The following is a 19305-nucleotide window of genomic DNA, read 5'->3' on the forward strand; positions in this document are numbered from 1 at the left end:
ATAGTTAAAAACACAAAAACATGCAATTCTATATATATATATATATATATATATATAATTTAATTATTAAAATATACAGAAAACTAATAGCCGGAAGGTTTCTATAATATTATGGAAAAAGAAAGTTATAGACATCTAGTTGATATCGGTAATTTAAGTAACATTTCATCATCTCTATTTGTCTAAGTGTTTCTTAATTTATTAAAATAATACAAAATATACACCATGGAGGTGAGGGTCCATACTTTGTCATATTAAAGACTTATTAGTTGTTGGTACATCAATACCAGGTCATTACACCTATTCAATGTTAGACATTGGTGGTAAAATGTTTTAATGAAATATACCTAACTCAAAATTCAAAATTACTTCAGATTATATGATATAACATTACTAAATTAATATGTATTATTAAAAAAAAAAAAATTGTCAGGATGAATTTCCAACTAAAATTATTTCATATACCTAATTGCATAATTGATAAATTATTTTTAAACAAATGAACTATTTTCTCTTTACAAATCTAAATATTAATGATTTACAATGAATAAAATAAGCAATATATTAATCAATAATTAATTTTAAATCATCATAGAAAAATGTTCAGAGGAAATTAATTTATTAATTGCTATTTAGTTATTCATAAACTTAATATACTAATTAAATAGTTTAAAAATCTTGAACTAAAAAAGAATCAAAATTGATTTATTTCAATACTTAAAATATAATTAAATTAGTTTTGGTTATTTAATTAAGTATTGGTTAATTTATTTTGGTTATTAAGGCTTATATAAATAATGTACCGAGAAAAAAAATTATTTAAAAATAGTTTGACTTTTTTTCAATAACTAAAAATATTTTTAATCAAAATTGAATACATAACTAGTCATAAGTTTTGATAAAATTCTAAGTATGTTATATTAATTGTATAATATTAGTCTCAAATTATGACATTATAAATTTAAATTAATAATAAAAATCTTTATTTCATTATTTTTGAATTTAGTAAAACTAATTATAGTTTATGAAATCTAATACTACATTTATAAGAAAAAAAAAATTGTACATTACACTAGATGAAATATTACTACTTAAAAGGCTTATATCAATACATTTTAAATGAGTATATTAAAAATGTTAAGTGTATTACAAAACAATTTTGTTAACTAAAGAGCAGGATAATCCAGTATTATCTGGTTCAACATTTAATTGTTCCACTTTACCATTTTTGATTAACATTGAGTATCTCTTGGAACGAATGCCACCTAGTGGTGGCAAATCAATAGCTAGATCAAATGCTTTAGTTAGTTCAGCGTTGGGATCAGCTAATAAGCGTACCTAAAAAAAAAAAAGTATTACTAATATAAAATGCATATTATTTCAGAGGTCTAACATAAAAAAATATATATATTATTATTGAGAGCACTTTAAAAAAAACCTATAATTTTAATATGTATAATATATTTGAAAATTTTAGGAAAAATACTTCTCTATTTAATTCTATACAATTAATTATTAAACCAGAATTATATTTTTTTGTTAAATAATGAAAGAATAACTATGACCACATATTATTTCACATTAAAAAGTCCATATTCAAATTTAACATTAACATATAACATGATATTGCACAATTTAATTCAATGAATTAAGTTTTTTTATTGTATTTAAGTGATAATAGTTAATACATTTATAAATCTATAGTATGATGAATTAATATATTTGATATATTTTAAATGGGTTATAGTTAAATTATAAATCTTAAAAATTTAAAAACTTTTCTAATGTATAGTGATCATTACTACAAAATATAATATTTTTATGAAAATTCCAAACATAGGTACTATTAATATTATTATAATTTTAATAAAAACAAAAACTAAATAATTTGCTTGGTTTAATAATAATTTATTTGATAACTATTGCCATTAATTATAGTTATAAATGGGAAATTCAAACAATTTATTTTTATTTTATTGATTTTAATACAATACAAAAATGATTGGATGTTTAAGATTTTTATCATTATAGATTTATAAATTATTATTTATTCATGTAACTATAAAATACTTATAACCATTTGGGGTTTATCTAAAAATTATTATAGAATATGCACACAAAAATATGTTCAATTAAGAAAATATAAAACAATTATTACTTTTCCTTCAGCTTTTTGATCTAGAGCCCAAGCTGCCATGACAAATGCATCATTTACAGAGACACAAACAATTTCATCAACACCTTTGCTTTTTAGGTCTGTAGCAGAATCTACATAGCCTGGCAAATGAGTCTAAAAATGAATTCAATGATATAATAGTAAATAATTAATGCGGGGAAGCTCGAATTGACCTACTTTAGAGCAACCAGGAGTAAAAGCTCCGGGAACAGCAAAAAGTATAACAGTTTTTCCATTACACAGCTCAGATAGATTGACCTTGTTGGCTGGCGTGTTTTCGTACAAGTTGATGCTGGGCACGCTATCTCCAATCTGTTAAATTTAGGCATGCAGTACAACTTTATGGATACTTATTATTATATTTATAATAGGTACACATAAAACGCATTTTCTTACTTTGACTGGCATTTTCGAATTTTGGCAGACGCTTAATAGACGTTTGGTAACCGTGTTCACCAACGGGCCAGCACTCAGTGTTCTCTGTAACGTCACTATAGTGTTAAACATTGTAGAAAATAAAATTATAACGCAGAAATGAGATTATATATTATTACTGAATAACCCAATAAATAATAAACAAGCTATGCAAACGCAGGTTTAACAGTATGTTAATATTGGAAGGGAGTTATGTACTTTACCGTTGGTCCAGCTGTTTGTATATAAATAAGTGAACTTTGATCGACCGTTGTAGACAATGGTGGTCAGCGATGATTTATTTAATAATAAATAATGAACAAATTTATGCAAAGGAACAACGACGTCGTCGAGGATACGTACCTATACACTAGAAAAAAATTTTGAACGTGCAACCCTGTACTTTCTCGGTTCGAAATGATGGTGTTAAGGAAAACCAATGGAAATGTCCTATACGACAACACGTGATAATGGTTAACGACAAAGATCTATAAAGAACCTAACCTTTATAGATCTTGGTTACCGAAAACACGATATTAATCCTTATCATTTTTTGCTATTATTCAAAATGTTCTATTCACTCGGTTACAGTCCGCTGTATTCATATCATACGATCAATGTATCATAAATAATTGACTAGTGGGTCTGTGTTATTAATAATTTAGTATCAAGGTATCTGTTATTATAAGCGAGGGGTTGAAAAATGAAGAAAAATAAAACTTCTAACGAGGTATGTTCTATCCATATTTTTTTTTGGTCATATAGTTATATGTGGTTTCTTCTTTAGCTAGAATTATTCATAAATTTAAGACTTTAGTGTTAACACTAAATACAATCTAAATATATTCTAGTTAATAAATCACCATGAAAAATTATTATCGAACATTATAAATTGGTATGCTCATGCGATTGAAATAGCTGTACATAATTATTAATTCTCACACACTTGTTTTTTGAGTAAAATATTTTATTTTTATCAGATTCTTGACTTTAAATTTATGAATAAAACTCTATCATTTTTGAAAAATTATCTAAATTAATGAAAGAATAGCCTAGAATTTAATTTTTAAGTCTTAAACGTTATCCAGTAGTGACTTATTCTAATTTTTAGATTTATATTTTGTCCATTAAATTTATTAATACAAACGGTTAAAATAATTTTTTTTGTCTTCTAATTTTAAGTTATATTTTTTTCTACTATATAACATTTAAGTATACATTATTAATTAGTTGCAACTTTAAAATTTCCGTTTTTTATTATTTCACAGAAAAATAAAACAAAAAAAACAGGAGCCCAAATAAATACTGATGTCGTAAAAAAGAAGAAATTGACTAGTAGACAAAGGAAAGCTATTACAAAAATTATAGAAAAAAAAAAAAAAAATCTAAAAGTAATATTATATTATTAGATTTATTAGTATTTATTATCTTCAATTCAAATTTTTAACATGTTTTATTTAGAGATCTGAAATGTTAAATGAATTGAAGAATTTTGAACTTTCAACACCTTCGTTATCTTTGATGACATCTATTAGTCAAACCCAGACAAGTGGATTGAGAAATTCATTAAGAGAAAAAGTAACTTTTTAATTCATTTTTAATTGTTTAAAATTAATTTCATAAATTGTTCTAGAAAAAACACCTAATGAAGCCTGTTATGGATAATGATAATTCAGATGAAATTAGAGTAGATGAAGAAGATGTAGGAATAGAACTTGCTGAAAATGAAATTGCATAAAAATTATTTTATTTTAAATTATTTTACAAGACAATTTAAATTTATATTGACGGTGGCCATATAGATTTTACTTCTTTATGTGCTGTTTGTGGTAACCAATTTAAGTATTCTTCTAATAAATCTAAAATAAAAAAAAATTATTTATATTGTGCTAAAATTATTTTTAAATATATTAAGATGTACATGTTGAATTATTTAACCATCGTTTTTTAATTTTTGTTGCTGAGTCGTCACGGTTTTCGTTTAATTTTCGAACAAGTAAATAAAATGAATCTTTCAAGCTAAAAAACAAAAAAATTAATTAACAATTAATATCTATAAATATTTTATTTTACTTACAATTTCATCCATGGTTTAAGTATGAGATCTGGTTCAGATAACAAATATTGTCTAAAATTTTTCAATGGAGCAAATACATTTCCGTTTAGTATAAAATATGCTAACCAAGAATATTTTTGTTCAATATCAGGAAATTCAATTTCAGCCTGTGGTAATGACCATCCAGCTTGGCCTAGAACATTTTGTTTAAATATATATATATATATATATATACAATAAATTCTCTATTAATAGATCCTTTCAAATTAATTTCTTAATGTATACTATAAAAATGCATAATATTATCTAACAATGAATTTTTATATTTTTAATAATGAAGATGACATCTTTGAAATCTATAATTTATTTTTCATCACATGACAATTACGTAAAATTAATAATAATATATTTTATCAGGTGATCATTGATCTATACTGAAATATCTAATTTTTTTTTTAGTGCTATGCAATCTGTTTAGTTCTAAAATATTAGGAATAACAAAATGGAAATAAGGCCCAGCTACTTCCAAATATTTTCTTATATCAAAGATAAAATCAAATTTAGTTTGATAAAAGCAAAAAATATAATTTCTTAAACTGACACACGGATTGTCTTAAATAAACTGAAAACTGAGAAATCTTAATTTTCTAATCATCCTTTATTACAGGCATGTTATTCATACAGCCTGTGATTACCAATATTAATGGACAAGATAAAAAGTTAATTTATGGTTTTATATTTATATATATATTGATAGACTGATCAACAAACCTATTTTATTTCAAATCAAACTACTAACTATACTACTGACACACCACTCATACGAATCATGAACATTGTAAATAATTACAATATTGACCCATTTTGTACTATTTCATTTTACTCATTTCAAAATCATGTTTCCCGTAATGTAATTATGTATATAAATTGATTAACCTTTAATATTTTTATATTTTGTTTTGTTTTATTAAATTAAGTATTTTATTATTTTGATCTATTTTTTAATGCTATGCATTAAATATATTCATGTAATGGGACTCAAATTTATATAATATTTCAATAAAAAATAAAATAAATATATAATAATATAAACATTTTTTTTTATTTTTTCCTTGTTCAATTTTTATGTACGGCTCGCGTAGTAAACCAATTAATATATTTGGCCCACTTCATACTTTGAGTTGGACATGCCTGCTTTATAATCTAAATTACTTTGAATTTCCACATCATTTGCCTATATTTTATAATTTAGTTATTTTAGCCAAGGATCCTTCACAAAAATCATATTATATTAAATAATAAAATTTGCAATGTTTAAATAAAGCCTGGAAATCAAGTACACTTTGAAAGCAATTGTATAACTTTAAATTTAAAAACTAACCTAGGTTTTATAATCATTATTTTGCTATGATATTTATTGAAATGTAATAATAAAACAGATTACCATAAGTTGCATTAATAGTACAGTACATTTTATCAGTTTCTTCATTATATCTAGGTTTAGGTTCATTTAATACTTTTAATATTTTACATAATTTGTTAGCATATACAGGTAGCCATTCAGGTTCAATTGCAGTGACACCTAAATAAATAAAAAAAAAATTAAATCGGCTATAGTGTTAAATTAATTTTAAAATGTTAAATATTTTAATTTTAATCATTTACCTTTAATATACATTTTATTTTGTACTTCAAATATATCTTGATAAACTACCCAATCAGGTTTACTTTTCTTTAATACACTACTATTATGTATGTATACTACTGATAATAAGTTAGATGTATAATAAGCAGCTTTATTTGGCCTTATATTGTTTTTACTTAGTTCATTTGTAGTTAATCGTCTAGCTACTCTATCTAAAAATCCAGCTAATATTATTTGTCTCATTTGTTTGGCCTATATGAAAAAAAAAAAAAAAATGTTAACCAAGTAAAAAATGTCAGAATAACAATTTAATAACTAAGCATACTTGTATTGGTGTAGGTAGAGTCATATCTAAATCAGTATTCAATTTTAAAGATGGTACACTCATGTTGAGTTGATTTATTAATTGATTATTTAATTTCCAAGCTTCTAATATTGATTTTTGATGTAATCCTGTTTTGTTACAATATTCTTGTAAACCTCCCAAACCAGATTTTTTCATAGCATAGCTTGCACCACCCATGGATCGAAGTATAACCATTAGGTCACCTAGATTATGTTTATATACATATTTTTAAATAATAAAATAATATTTATTTTATATTGATTTAGAGTAATTTTTTATTATCAAGACAAAAGTCTTTTTTTAGACTCAAAATATGATCATCATATTGACCTTTAGTATGCCATTGGTTAAATATAATACTGTTATACCAACTATCAATTTACTATTAATTTAAATGTATTGTTAAGCAGATGAATTTTAGAGTTAAATAAGAATTATATAAATGTCATTTTGAAAACCAATTTTCAATCAACACAGAACAACAACTATTATGAAGTTTTATTCATGAATTATGAATTATAGATATTTATATAAATTGGTTATAATGGTAATATCCCCGAGAAGAATTTACTCAACAAAATTTAAGAATATATTGAAGAAAATTGGTCATTAAAAATGAACCATTAAGTGTATATTTTATTATAACATACTAGTTAAATTACCCGTAAAAAAGGCCTGTTCTTTTATATATATATATAAAGATACAAATTTAATGGGGATACCCATAGAGGGCTCTACAGGTGTGTCGGGTGTGCCTTGGCACATCCTAATGTGAATAATGTGAATAAAAAAATTGAATAATTACAATTAAGAATATATGTGCATATACATTAATTAAATTTTAGTTTTTTAAGTAATACTGCAAGTGTTCAGAATAATTCTGAAATAATAATTACGTGCATTTTTTACCATTCGTTATTTTACATAACTAAGCCTTTATTTTCAGAATTTAAATCATTACACGGTTTACATGTACATGTTTATAGCCCCCCACCTTTATATTTTGAAAAAATGACAGAGCACACTCAAATGTAAGACTTTGGGTTCGCCTATGGGGATACCACTAAATTGTAAGTTGTCATACAAAATAAAAAGTACATATTTAAACCATTAAAATGTTTGACTAATTAAATACTATTTTAATATAATTTTCAAATATTAATATTACTTTAGCTGAAAAAAATGATTTATTACAAGTTCTCATTTTAATTTTCCAGCTAACTTTGCAACTAAATATAAAACAATTATATCAAATAATCAAAAAAAAATTTGGTTTGACAACTTTGATTTACCTAGACCTACTATTGTCCATTATAATTTACTTTTCATGGGTCATTTGCTACTACCATATCACACTAAGTAACTTGGATTAAATGACTCCTCTTTATACATTACACTTAACAGAAAGTGTATGATATCTCTCACATTTACTCTTTGACTGTCCTTTATTATATACTAATTGCTTAGTATTACTGAGTTACCTGAAATCTCTTTACATTCCCTTCATATCTTCTTAATACTTAACATAAAATTCGAAGTAGTCATCAAAAATATAATAAACTTTGTATTAGAATCTTGTTTTGTTATTTAATTATATATTATTATTCTTGTAAGATATTTTAATTTTAATTTTGTGAGTATTATATAATAACATATCTTTTGAATAATTATTTTATAGTTAATATGTTTTATGTTAAAATGTGTTATGAATATACCCAGGAGTAAAAATTCGCCTTTGACAACCCATGAAAGTTTTGTTTTTTTCCAAGCCTCAACATTTTCTCCAGGTAAATACTCTTGCACTGACATAGCAGAAATTATATACAACATATATTGTATTAAAATACGGTCTTTACTCAAACACAACATCTTAGCATAATGAGGAGATAATGGAAAAGCCGCCATACTTTTTCCTAAAGGTGTAATGTTGTTGACATCTAAACATAATTTATAATAATTATTCATTATAAAATATTTAATTACATTTTAATTAATTTATTTTATTGGGTTTACCATTGTTACCAACTTCTAAGGCACCTAGTAAAATTAATCTTTTTTCTGCTTCTATAATAGTTTGTTTATCTGGCATTGTTGGAAATGGAAAACTAATTATTTTATCAATTTTCATATTTTTCATTTGTAAAATAACATTATCAATAGGTGTGGTTTTTATTTCAGGCAAACTCCATTCAGGAAACTCATCATTGAATAGTGCAGATGAAAATAGCCTTTAAAATAAATAAAACCATGAAAAATATTTTTTGTATTTAACATACGTAATTATAAAATACTTGTTATTAAAATAACATAACACATTTTAATTTTAATGAAAATCTTTTAATTCATTTGAAGTTTTGAAGGTTTACAATAATAATTAAGGAAATACTTTTTAACAAAATATGATTATGTGGGCTCTGGTATTCACTAATATCAAATTAATTAAATGTTTTATATATATTAAAATATCAATCAATATTGTAATGTAAAAAAATATTACATTGTACTACAATGTTTATAAATTTGATTTCTTAATTATAATTTTGGAATTCAAATACCTGCAGATTTTATACTTAATTTTTGTTAACATTTAAATAGTAACAATATTAAGTATCATAGGCAGACATTGGTAGGAGGGGAGGGGGCTGAGCCCCCCAAATATTTGAAGAGCCCCTCCAAAATCGAAACTTTGTTAGAAATGTTATTCATTGTTTTTATAGTTATCTGCTCATTATTTTGAAAATCATAAAATAAAAATAATAAAAAACTATTTACAATAGCATTAACAATACCAATTAGTTCGACTACTTGCGAAAGAAGTTTCAGTGCAATGAAAAAAATAAAAACTTGGCTAAGGACATCGTTTGTTCAAGATAGGTTCAGCGATCTTTCATTACTATATATTGAAAAAGATATATCAAAAATATAAAAAGTGATGATATTTTGAATATCCTTGCTGATACAAATCAATATTTGTCATTAAAATAAAATATTAATTATTTTTAAATAAACGTTATATAGTGTTTTTTTAATACAATTTAAACATATCTATATTTTTAATAGTAATAAGTTTGACTTATGCATGGGAAGGGGGTGTGGGGACGAAGCCTCTGCGGGTTATTTTAAATTGAATTATTTTAACACCCCAAAAATTCAATGAAATGTCCGCCTATATTAAATATTGACATTTTTTAATTGTATTTACCTACAAAAAAATACAGATCTAGAAATGAAAAAAGTTGGGCTAGTAAAGTGACTTACTGCTATAATATGTTGTGTATGTCGATTTATAGTATTTTTTTAAATATTTTAGGTAATAGTGTCTGATATGGCTCTACCTAATGTCTAAGAGGGGATTTAGCACCCATAATTACCCCATAACCCCCCGTCCTTGTATGCACTGACTACAAATTCAAAGTTTTTTTTTCACAATTCATAATATATTACCAACTCATTCTGTTTCTAACTACTACATTAGCCAGTTCATACAAATTTAAAAAAAAAAACAACAATCTGAAAAACACTTATTCATCTTATAAAATCATTTATAAGATGAATTTTTTTTAACTTAGATTAATTTCAAAATTCATTAAAAAAAATTTTTAAAATGTTCATAAATATAATTTTACTATTATAATCGAACCGATAACAATGTCCAGGTGAAGTTCTTCCAGCTCTTCCTGCTCTTTGATTAGCAGATGCTTTACTTTCCCAAACAATTGAAAATCTCGAAACACTTGTCAATGGATCATATTCCTTAACTTTAGTTTTTCCACAGTCAACAACATATTTAACATTAGGTATAGTTAAAGAAAGTTCTGCGACATTTGTACTAACAACACACAAGCGACAACCTGAAGGAGGAGCTTCAAATATCTATAAAATTGAATTGAATTTTTATAAATCTTTATGTAGTACATGCAATAATTTTACCTTTGATTGTTTATGAACAGGTAACATTGAATAAAGGGGAAGCACCCATAGTGGTGAAGATGTTAATCTCATAATTTTTCTTGGTACTTCATCATTATCTTCATCATTACTAGAGTTTTCCGAAAGTGTTAATTCATCATCTGAATGTCTTTCAATATCATAGTCATCTAAATTAATATCAGGCAAAGGTTTTGACATTTCTTTTTTAAGGTTTGTTTTACATTTTGTCTTAGAACCAACTTCAAAATCAGATTCTTTGTATGGGAATACTTTACGGAGCTTCAATACTAATTGTCTAACTTCTAACTTTCCTATTAAATAATGATTTTTAAATAAAAACTAATATTACATCAAATAATAATATATTAGAATATTGATTATTCACACTACACAACTTTGTATTTTTAAATATTTTCATATTTCAATATTTATAATATTTTGAGATTTACAAAAGTATTTATTTAAAATTAATTGCATACAGTTATGTGAAGTGTACAAATAATATCAATGTCATACATTTTTAATTATTTAAATTATCTACATAATTTTATTATACACCACTTCCTATCCAACTGTTGCCCTATGTGTGAATAATTGATACTCTATTACAGTGGTGGCCAAACTATGGCCTGCCATCATTGAATATCTGACCTGTGAAAGTATTCTACATTACAACACTTATTTGCGTAAGTGTAATATTTTAAATTTGTGTAAAAAAAAAAATTGAAAAATACATTTTTTTATAGTTCAAGGTAAAAAAAGTTTGGCTACCACTGCTCTATTATACATTTACAAATTGTATATAAAGATGTACCAGTTAAAAACACTAAAATAGCACCAGCTGGTAATTTAGTATGAATTTTATATACTTTGTTATATGCTTCAGCTAAATAGTCAATTGGTGTTATTTTATTGAAATGAATTGTAACAGGAAACTGTCTTGAACTCAACTATGAAAAAATTTGAAATATATTTTATTTAAAGTATATCATAGCTATTATTTTTATGGATACCTACTAAAATTATTGGTGGTTTATCGAAAAATAATTTTTCATTTTTTGAAAAGTCATCAACTTTAAGAGTAGCTGACATAATAATTAACTTTAATGGATTAGATCTTTTTCGACGTAAACGTACAACACGAGATAAAATTCCAATCAGTATATCTGTAAATATTCGTCTTTCATGGGCCTCATCTAAGATAATTGATGAATATTTGTTAAGTAAGAAATCCTGAAAATTATTAAAGTAATATTTAATGATGTGTTATATATACCTACTTAATTATAATCAAGACATCAAAATTAAAATTTTACATTTTGAATTTCTTTTAATAATACACCATCAGTCATAAATTTTATTTTTGTATTAGGTCCTACATTCCCCTCAAAACGTATTAAGTATGATACAATGTCTGAAGTTTCATTTAATTCTTTGGCAACACGTTGTGATACAGATATTGCAGCAATACGTCTAGGTTCTGTGACACCAATCATCATATTTTCACTAACACAACAATAAACAAAAAATTAATTGATATTAATATATTATTATTAATGATATGGAAGAGGTAATTTTAATTTTATTAAATAAGTGTATTTACTTTGCATATCCAGCCTCATATAAAAATTGAGGTACTTGAGTAGTTTTTCCACTTCCTGTTTCACCAACTACAATAATGACATCGTTTTCAGAAATTGCTTCCATTATAACTTGTTCTTCACCAATAATGGGCAATTTTGACCGAGATTCAATAATTTCTGGAGTCCGGTTGATTAGTATTGGCTGTTTCTTAACAGCACAGTTTCTTTTAGCGTTCATTTTGAATTTTTAAGTTAATATTTAAATAATCTGAAATAATATTCACACTTTACATAGTAAATTTAAATTATTTGAAATAATTTCAATGATTTCAGTTATTATTTTCACGTGGTGAAGAATGTGATTATATAGAACCACAGTTAGTGATAAAAAATAAATGATAAGGAATAATTTTGGTCACGGTCTTAAGGCCTTCGCACACGCTAGAGTTTTATTGCCAGAACTCTAGTGACATAGCTGCCAATTATAACCAGAGGCGTGTAAACACGCAACAGAGTTAATGCCAGAGTGGAATTTTGTACTCTGGCGAACTTTAGTGTCTGAGTACTTTATCTACCGTGTAAATGCTTCGAAATCTTATCTGGTTTATTTGGTTGCTATCGCTGTCAATCTGGTTGTCGGCTAACCATATCTATAACTCTAGAACAGTGTTTTTCAACCTTTTTTATGTTACCGCCCCCTTGAGTAGGAATCAATTCTTTAATGCCCCCCTATGTGAAAATTCTATAATTAATGGTATGGGCTGAGGGATAGGAACGAAGTTAATGATTTAGAAAATTTGAAAAAAAATTTGAATAATTGTCTCATAAATAATGTTTTCATTTATGTTTTATTTTTCATATTTTTTTAATTATAGTACTAGTAAATTAATTAAATTAAACATTTGAAAAAAATTAATAATTTATCAATTTTATTTTATAGTAATAAATACATTTTTTAGTTTATTTAGAAAAATATTACTTTTAAAAAAGATTTAAAATCAAATAGGTAAAAAATATTGCTTTTATTGTTTTTGTAGATATTTGCCCATGTATTTTTGTAGTAATTTTTTTTTAAAAACACGTTTTTAACAGACTGAATACTACGAATATAATAACAAAAACTAATACAACATGTGCGGGTCAAATCAAACGGTTTACTAATAGGTTGGTTAATATAGGTACCTATAATAAAATACCATAATAAAGATAATAAATGTATCAACAATGAAAGATATGTTATTGTGCATTGCTCAACATATAATACCTATTAGTAACTAATAGTTATTATATGGATTATCAAGTATGAATTATTTTTAGTTCACACCATTTACAACGTTTTTGCATGAATACGCTAACCACCCAAAACTAGTTCACCGCCCCCCTACCGCCCAATAATAGTTCAATACTCCCCAGTGATACTTCATCGCCAACTGGGGGCGATATCGCCCCCCGTTGAGAACATAGTTCTAGAGTCTAGAACATAGTTTCACACATATATGATAACTGATAGTTTGATATTACATAAATAAAAAGTATCTACTGCCATAGACATTAATATATACGTATTGTGTTTAATATATTAATATTAATATGAATATTTCTACTAACTAGTTTTCTAGTCAATATTTATTTTCTAAATACTATTGAATAAAAATGGAGTCCGACGGAAAAAAAGGAGATTCGTTTTTTGTAAAAGACAAAAAAGCTCGTAAAGCTCGATTAATTCATGAACCATGGTCAAAACATGATATTAATGACTTAATATCACTTCATGAAGATAATCCAATTCTATAGGATGTATCGTTAAAGGGATATCGTGAAACTCTGAATAAATACATGAGTGACTAAGTACTATCACCTGTAATTTGATAAAAATGGTTAATAATAAAAATATATTGATTTTTATATATTTATAAATAAATAATCAGAGTTGTATCAATTTTATAATTTTATATAATATAGAAAGTTGTTTGAAGAATAATTTTTTAAATAAAAAAAAAATTATTATACATCATGTATATTTAATTAACTAGAATACCAATATTTAAATACTTTTAACTAAATTATTTAACTCTGTTTAATAAAAAAATGTATTAAACAGATAAATAAAAAGGTATTTACAAACTAAAAATCTTAACAGATGCTAAATAACGCAAGGCTATTTCTAAACGTTCCCCAGCAGAAATAGCATCTCTCATACATGTATTTTGTTTTGTAATAAATGGACCAATAATACTCAATAAATAATCAAAATCAGATGATGACATATGTAAAAAAATTTTGTACATTGCAGATTCAGCACTTTTTAATTCTAAATTAATTTTTCATAAAATCCATATTTTAGCCTTTAAAAAAAAATGTTTTTGTTCATTCAGCTTGTTTATTTTTCCTTTTATTTTGTTTTCCCACTTTTTGTTCTTCATCTAATAATAAATAAACAACAATTGGAGTTGTTGTTTTGGTTTGAACAGACATGGTACCTATTGTTCACGGACTATTTTTATTAAATATGTATTTTATATATATTTCTTTAATATATAGAGAAAATTGTATAATCATTCAGTAGTCATAATCACTAGTTGTCTAGTACAACTCTAGACAGATAAACAAAAAAATGTCAGGTGTAAACACGTTGCAGAGTTTAGGGCAGAGTACATTACCAGAGTTCTCTGGCAACGCAATTGTCAGAGAAAAAAGTGACATATATTTATTTACGTGTAAAGTGTATGACAGATTTTAACCAGCTCTACCATCAGAGTTCTGGCAAAAAAAACTAGCGTGTGCGAAGGCCTTTAGAAAATAGGTTAGTTAAGATAGTTATTTTCTAAGACCGTGATTCTGGTTACAGCTGTAGATAACTATCATAGATTATAATATATATTATATATCATATTATTATACTTCAGGGGCATATTTAGACTAACTTCTAGGTGGGTGGACTGAAATGTTTTCTTTAATTCAGACTCAAAATTTATAAGTAAAATTTTTGGTAATATTTAAATCAGGCGAATCCTTAATATTTGTGGTTTTTTTTTTTAACCTAATGCCGGATCCACTTACAATCGACTTTTGTGTAGTTATTTTTTAACACCTGTCTCTATTTTGAAAGTTACGCTTCTATTTTATTTGATTTTTCACTGGTATGGATGCGATAAAAAGCCCAATTCATTACATTCAACATTGACCGTGATGTTACCACTGATCATTGGGACTGATAATGATAAAATATAAGACATACATCATCATACGCGTCCGTTCGCCTTCAATTATTATACTTCAATATGTTTATATGTAATTTTTCTTATCACTCATATAAATATTTATATTTTATGACAAACATTTTGGTAGAAAATCAAAATTGTTAACTAATTCGATTTCGTTATAAAACGATACACATTAAAAAAAATGTTATATGTACTTCTCACATATAATTAATATGGATTAAGGGGGGTGATCACCCCCTTCATCGTCTAAAATATGCTCTTGTTATACTTACGGTTTAAAATATACCTAAATATAAAATAAATAAATATAATTATATTTTAATATATATATATATATGAATATTTTAAACTGTGATCATACTATAATAATCAATGATAATATCACTAAATAGGTGGTTGGCGTCAGTGGCGGACGCAGGGAGGGGTTTTGGGGGTTCAACCTCCCCCCCACGAAATGAATGGATGATTAATTTCAAACGTAGTTATCCTACCTTATGTACCTTAAAAAAAATGAATTGTTCAAAATACGATTAAAATATGGTAGAAAAAAATGTTTTGTTAAGAAAAGTGAATTTGTAATAATTTGTAATTTTCCAAACGTTCTAAAAGTTATTGCTACTTAAAACTCCAATTTTTTAAATTCCATGATGGCAATATTTCGTAAAAATAATGCATGTTTGTAAGTCGCTTATTATCAGTAAATAAAAGTATGTAAATATACGTAATCGATATAATATTTTTTATAATGGTACATTATGATTGACGGTATCCCTAAATTTTGTGTTGTATGGTTATGTGATAACAATCGACAATAGTTTATCTGTCGTCAATAGTCAATTATTTCAAAATAACAGTAATTTAGAGGGGGCACGGGTAGGCACATGTCCGGGGGCGTCAAGTTTCAAGGGCAGTAAAATATTTTAGCAAAATTAATTTTAAAAATTATGTAGCTAATGAAAAAATAAAAATAAAACAATAAAAAAATGAAATAGCATGTTTTATTGTGTTATAATTTGTTTAATTTGTTAATTAAAAGAAATATTTAAGGATTTTCATTTATAAGTTATATTTTAATATTAAAGAATCTCGATTATGAACGAAATAATAAGTGTTATATTATTATTATTTATTTTTTATTTTTTTTTAGGGAAGGGGTCATAAATTATATGCCCGGAGGCGCCAAATTTTTAAATACGGGCCTGACCACGCCAGAAATGGTTTGATACGACGAAGAGAAACCTGTCCAAAATAAACACCTTTAGACATGGCAACGGATAGGGATCATTGGCAAGGCCGGATTAAGTACCTATTGATCCCCAAGCAGAGACGTATATAGGGGGGGGGGGCGAGTGGGTACCATCGGGCGACACATTTTTTTGGAATCAAAGGGTGGCAACAATTTTTTGTAACCATCATCTATTTTCATTTGTCAATCGAAAAATTTTAATATTTAAGATTTTGTACAGTAATCACATGGCGATTTTTATTTTCATGATAATATTATAAAAAGTTGATCGCGTAAAATTCGTAGATAATACATTTTAACTTTCTTGAAAATCGTATAAATATACGTGTAGGGGTGGCAATAAAACTGTACCTGGGGCGTCAAAACTCTAAATATATCTCTGGCCCCGGGGCTGCAATTTTATATGGACACTTTTGACAAAAAATGCTTAACAAAGCTGCTCGCTACGCTCGCAGAACAATACATTTTTTTAACTATTTCACAAATTGTAAATTGCATTATAAAATTATAAAATTAATAGGTGTATAAAATTTATGTCCATAAAATTACTAATTTTAGCAAGATAAAAAATGTGTATCAGCTTAAAATTGTTTGGGCCTCTTTCCTTGGGTATATGAAATGGTCCCGTGGCTACCACCCCGGCTATACCCCCCTTATTTCGGCCTTGATCATTAAATAAGGATTGTAGAAGCGGCAAAAGACATTAGTGGTTTATATTAATAGGCCAGAAGAAGAATAACAAGCTTAATTTATATTTAACAGACGTGTGTTTTATAAATTAGTCGAAAAAAATTCGTAAAATTTGTAATAAAGTTCCAAAATTGAGAAAATTCGTTACATTGTGAGAGTTTTGACCAAAACAACTTCGTTACATAGAGAGGACAAAAATAGATTTAATTTTTCATTATATTACGAGATTATCAAGGAAACAATAGTTTTATCCGTTATATTGAACTTCGTTATACCGCGAGTTGATTATAAGTAGTATAATTACCTAAACATTTAATATTAAGGTTAGTAAACAAATATTGTATAATTTTTAAACATGTATTTTAAATCAAATAAATTATGAATAATAATTGCGAATGATAACCTACAGTAGCTATGAGTCTTGAATAATCCAATCCACAGGTAACCATAAACGGATTGTGTCATAATTTACTGCAAATATGTACGTCGTATATAATGAATTAATAATATAATATTAATATTTTATATTTATAGCAGTGACGTAGTCATACTCGTATGATGAGAGGGGGGACAATTGTCCAAGGGCGCTAACTTTTTTACAATCCCCTCCTAGTAAACGAACGACATAAGAAGCAATAATATTTCTGTCACTAGGTGCGTAAAACATTTGTTAAGCTACTGATTAATTGAAATAGAATTGGCTAACAGTAGAATCTAAGCTGAAAAAGCCATAACTACTACAGAACATAACATAATAACCTCGATAACAACAGTACAATTAGAATGGATTTATATTTATACACACATTATGATTTTTAAATAACTACATCCTGTATGAACCTAATGTCTATATGGATATATAAAATAATAATATATTTATAAGTTGATGATTATTCAAGCAGCATCTGTATATAATTTGTACATAAATATAAGCAGGTTTCCGTGCAGTCGTTTTTCTAGTTTTCAAGCAGACAGTTCATTAATATTTTAATTTTAAAAATACAATTTTAAGTTAGTAATATTTTTAAATTGTGAGAAGTGATTTGAGTGCTTAACAAATGGTGTATTTATGACGGATTAACTTTTTTTTTCTATTTTAATTGAAAACCATTGTTCGTGAGATTTTAGTGAGTTTACTGATATTGTAATAAAATCATTCAGTTTCTTGACTATTATTTCATAAACTCTGTGAATTGTAAATATGGCCAATGACGATTTGGATGTATACATTGACAGTTATTCCAAAAAATGGCGTCAAGCCTTATTATTGTTGCTAATGACTGGTACACCTGGGATATTCAATGCTATACAAATATCATCATACGTATTCTTAGTTGACAAACCTTCATATTGGTGTGATTTACCGGTTTTGAGAATAGCAGGATGGAGTGATCAAATGATCTTAAATGTTTCTACACCGTAATGTTGCAATTTTATATACAATAACTAAAAATATTAACCTTCATTCAAATTATACATAACTCAGTATATGAAACATATCAACACATACAATTGCATGAAAAATTCACTATTTATAAATTACTATACATGAAATATTATAATCGTTGCCTAGTATTACAGTAATTTATAGATTAACATTTAAAAAATATGCTACTAGCTGATTTCATTTTTACTGTTCTAGGCACAATTTTTTCAAATAAATATTAACATTTTGTTAAAAAAAAAATGTCTCGATACCTAACATTTTTATTTAAATTTAAAAAATTAATGGCTATAAAAACATCAATACTCGTAATATATTATAATATTATATATATATTATATAATATTATATAATAAATATATTATTAATATTATCGACAAAAAACTGAAATTCTGTGCCTAGAGATAAAAAATTGCTTGACAATAATTTTTAATTTACACTTTTATTTGTTTAATTTTTTAGAATTATTTGTTATTTCAACTTTTTTCTTCAGAACAATTTATTAACTAACATAACATTTATTTTACAAGGCAATTTATTGCTATTATAAT

General features: G+C 25.6%; 4 protein-coding genes across 8 annotated transcripts in view; 2 read left to right on the forward strand and 2 right to left on the reverse strand.

The window, feature by feature from the left end:
• Nucleotides 1-1105: 1105 nt before the first annotated feature.
• On the reverse strand, nucleotides 1106-3054 carry LOC112692510 (peroxiredoxin-5, mitochondrial). 5 transcript variants are annotated; one of them, XM_025567184.1, is made up of 5 exons: nucleotides 2954-3054; nucleotides 2573-2667; nucleotides 2354-2488; nucleotides 2159-2290; nucleotides 1106-1338 (listed from the first exon to the last, which is right to left on the reverse strand). In XM_025567184.1, exons 2-5 carry the CDS (start codon nucleotides 2582-2584, stop codon nucleotides 1147-1149), a joined length of 471 nt encoding a protein of 156 aa, XP_025422969.1. In that variant the 5' UTR covers nucleotides 2585-2667; nucleotides 2954-3054; the 3' UTR covers nucleotides 1106-1146. The 5 variants fall into 5 exon arrangements, with proteins under 5 accessions (XP_025422969.1, XP_025422970.1, XP_025422968.1 ...); XM_025567185.1 differs by having other exon boundaries at nucleotides 2573-2656; nucleotides 2954-3046; XM_025567183.1 differs by having other exon boundaries at nucleotides 2573-2656; nucleotides 2815-2994.
• Nucleotides 3055-3145: 91 nt separating this feature from the next.
• Nucleotides 3146-4468, forward strand: LOC112692511. Its single transcript, XM_025567187.1, has 4 exons — nucleotides 3146-3320; nucleotides 3859-3981; nucleotides 4052-4168; nucleotides 4224-4468. The coding sequence occupies exons 1-4, from the start codon at nucleotides 3294-3296 to the stop codon at nucleotides 4326-4328; spliced, it is 372 nt and encodes a 123-aa protein (XP_025422972.1). The 5' UTR covers nucleotides 3146-3293; the 3' UTR covers nucleotides 4329-4468.
• LOC112692509 (probable ATP-dependent RNA helicase kurz) lies at nucleotides 4321-12849 on the reverse strand. The gene is made up of 14 exons (XM_025567181.1): nucleotides 12171-12849; nucleotides 11884-12073; nucleotides 11585-11800; nucleotides 11382-11517; nucleotides 10568-10878; nucleotides 10278-10510; nucleotides 8651-8865; nucleotides 8353-8574; nucleotides 6617-6840; nucleotides 6312-6543; nucleotides 6091-6228; nucleotides 4668-4839; nucleotides 4512-4609; nucleotides 4321-4449 (listed from the first exon to the last, which is right to left on the reverse strand). The coding sequence occupies exons 1-14, from the start codon at nucleotides 12386-12388 to the stop codon at nucleotides 4370-4372; spliced, it is 2685 nt and encodes an 894-aa protein (XP_025422966.1). The 5' UTR covers nucleotides 12389-12849; the 3' UTR covers nucleotides 4321-4369.
• Nucleotides 12850-17799: 4950 nt separating this feature from the next.
• Nucleotides 17800-19305, forward strand: part of LOC112692500 (solute carrier family 22 member 15-like) — a 3160-nt gene continuing 1654 nt past the window's right edge. The window contains exon 1 of the mRNA XM_025567169.1: nucleotides 17800-18729. Within this exon, the coding sequence (XP_025422954.1) occupies nucleotides 18512-18729 (218 nt within the window). The 5' untranslated portion in view covers nucleotides 17800-18511. The remainder of the gene's footprint in view (nucleotides 18730-19305) is intronic.

This window comes from Sipha flava, unplaced genomic scaffold (genome assembly GCF_003268045.1).
Source record: "Sipha flava isolate LNK unplaced genomic scaffold, YSA_version1 74_pilon_pilon, whole genome shotgun sequence".
NCBI classification, from domain to species: Eukaryota; Metazoa; Arthropoda; class Insecta; order Hemiptera; family Aphididae; genus Sipha; species Sipha flava.

What these genes read in the sequence shown, in the direction of transcription:
- LOC112692510 (XM_025567182.1), bottom strand. Translation starts at nt 2,683, where the DNA reads ATGTTTAACACTATAGTGACGTTACAGAGAACACTGAGTGCTGGCCCG. An exon ending in ATTCGAAAATGCCAGTCAAA is followed by an intron (nt 2,489 to 2,572) that starts GTAAGAAAATGC and finishes TAAATTTAACAG; the next exon opens with ATTGGAGATAGCGTGCCCAG. An exon ending in ATCAAAAAGCTGAAGGAAAA is followed by an intron (nt 1,339 to 2,158) that starts GTAATAATTGTT and finishes TTTTTTTTTTAG; the next exon opens with GTACGCTTATTAGCTGATCC.
- LOC112692511 (XM_025567187.1), top strand. Translation starts at nt 3,294, where the DNA reads ATGAAGAAAAATAAAACTTCTAACGAG. An exon ending in AAAAAAAAAAAAATCTAAAA is followed by an intron (nt 3,982 to 4,051) that starts GTAATATTATAT and finishes TGTTTTATTTAG; the next exon opens with AGATCTGAAATGTTAAATGA. An exon ending in GAAATTCATTAAGAGAAAAA is followed by an intron (nt 4,169 to 4,223) that starts GTAACTTTTTAA and finishes AAATTGTTCTAG; the next exon opens with AAAAAACACCTAATGAAGCC.
- LOC112692509 (XM_025567181.1), bottom strand. Translation starts at nt 12,388, where the DNA reads ATGAACGCTAAAAGAAACTGTGCTGTTAAGAAACAGCCAATACTAATC. An exon ending in TATTAAAAGAAATTCAAAAT is followed by an intron (nt 11,801 to 11,883) that starts GTAAAATTTTAA and finishes AATAATTTTCAG; the next exon opens with GATTTCTTACTTAACAAATA. An exon ending in TCACCTGGACATTGTTATCG is followed by an intron (nt 8,866 to 10,277) that starts GTTCGATTATAA and finishes TTTATTTTAAAG; the next exon opens with GCTATTTTCATCTGCACTAT.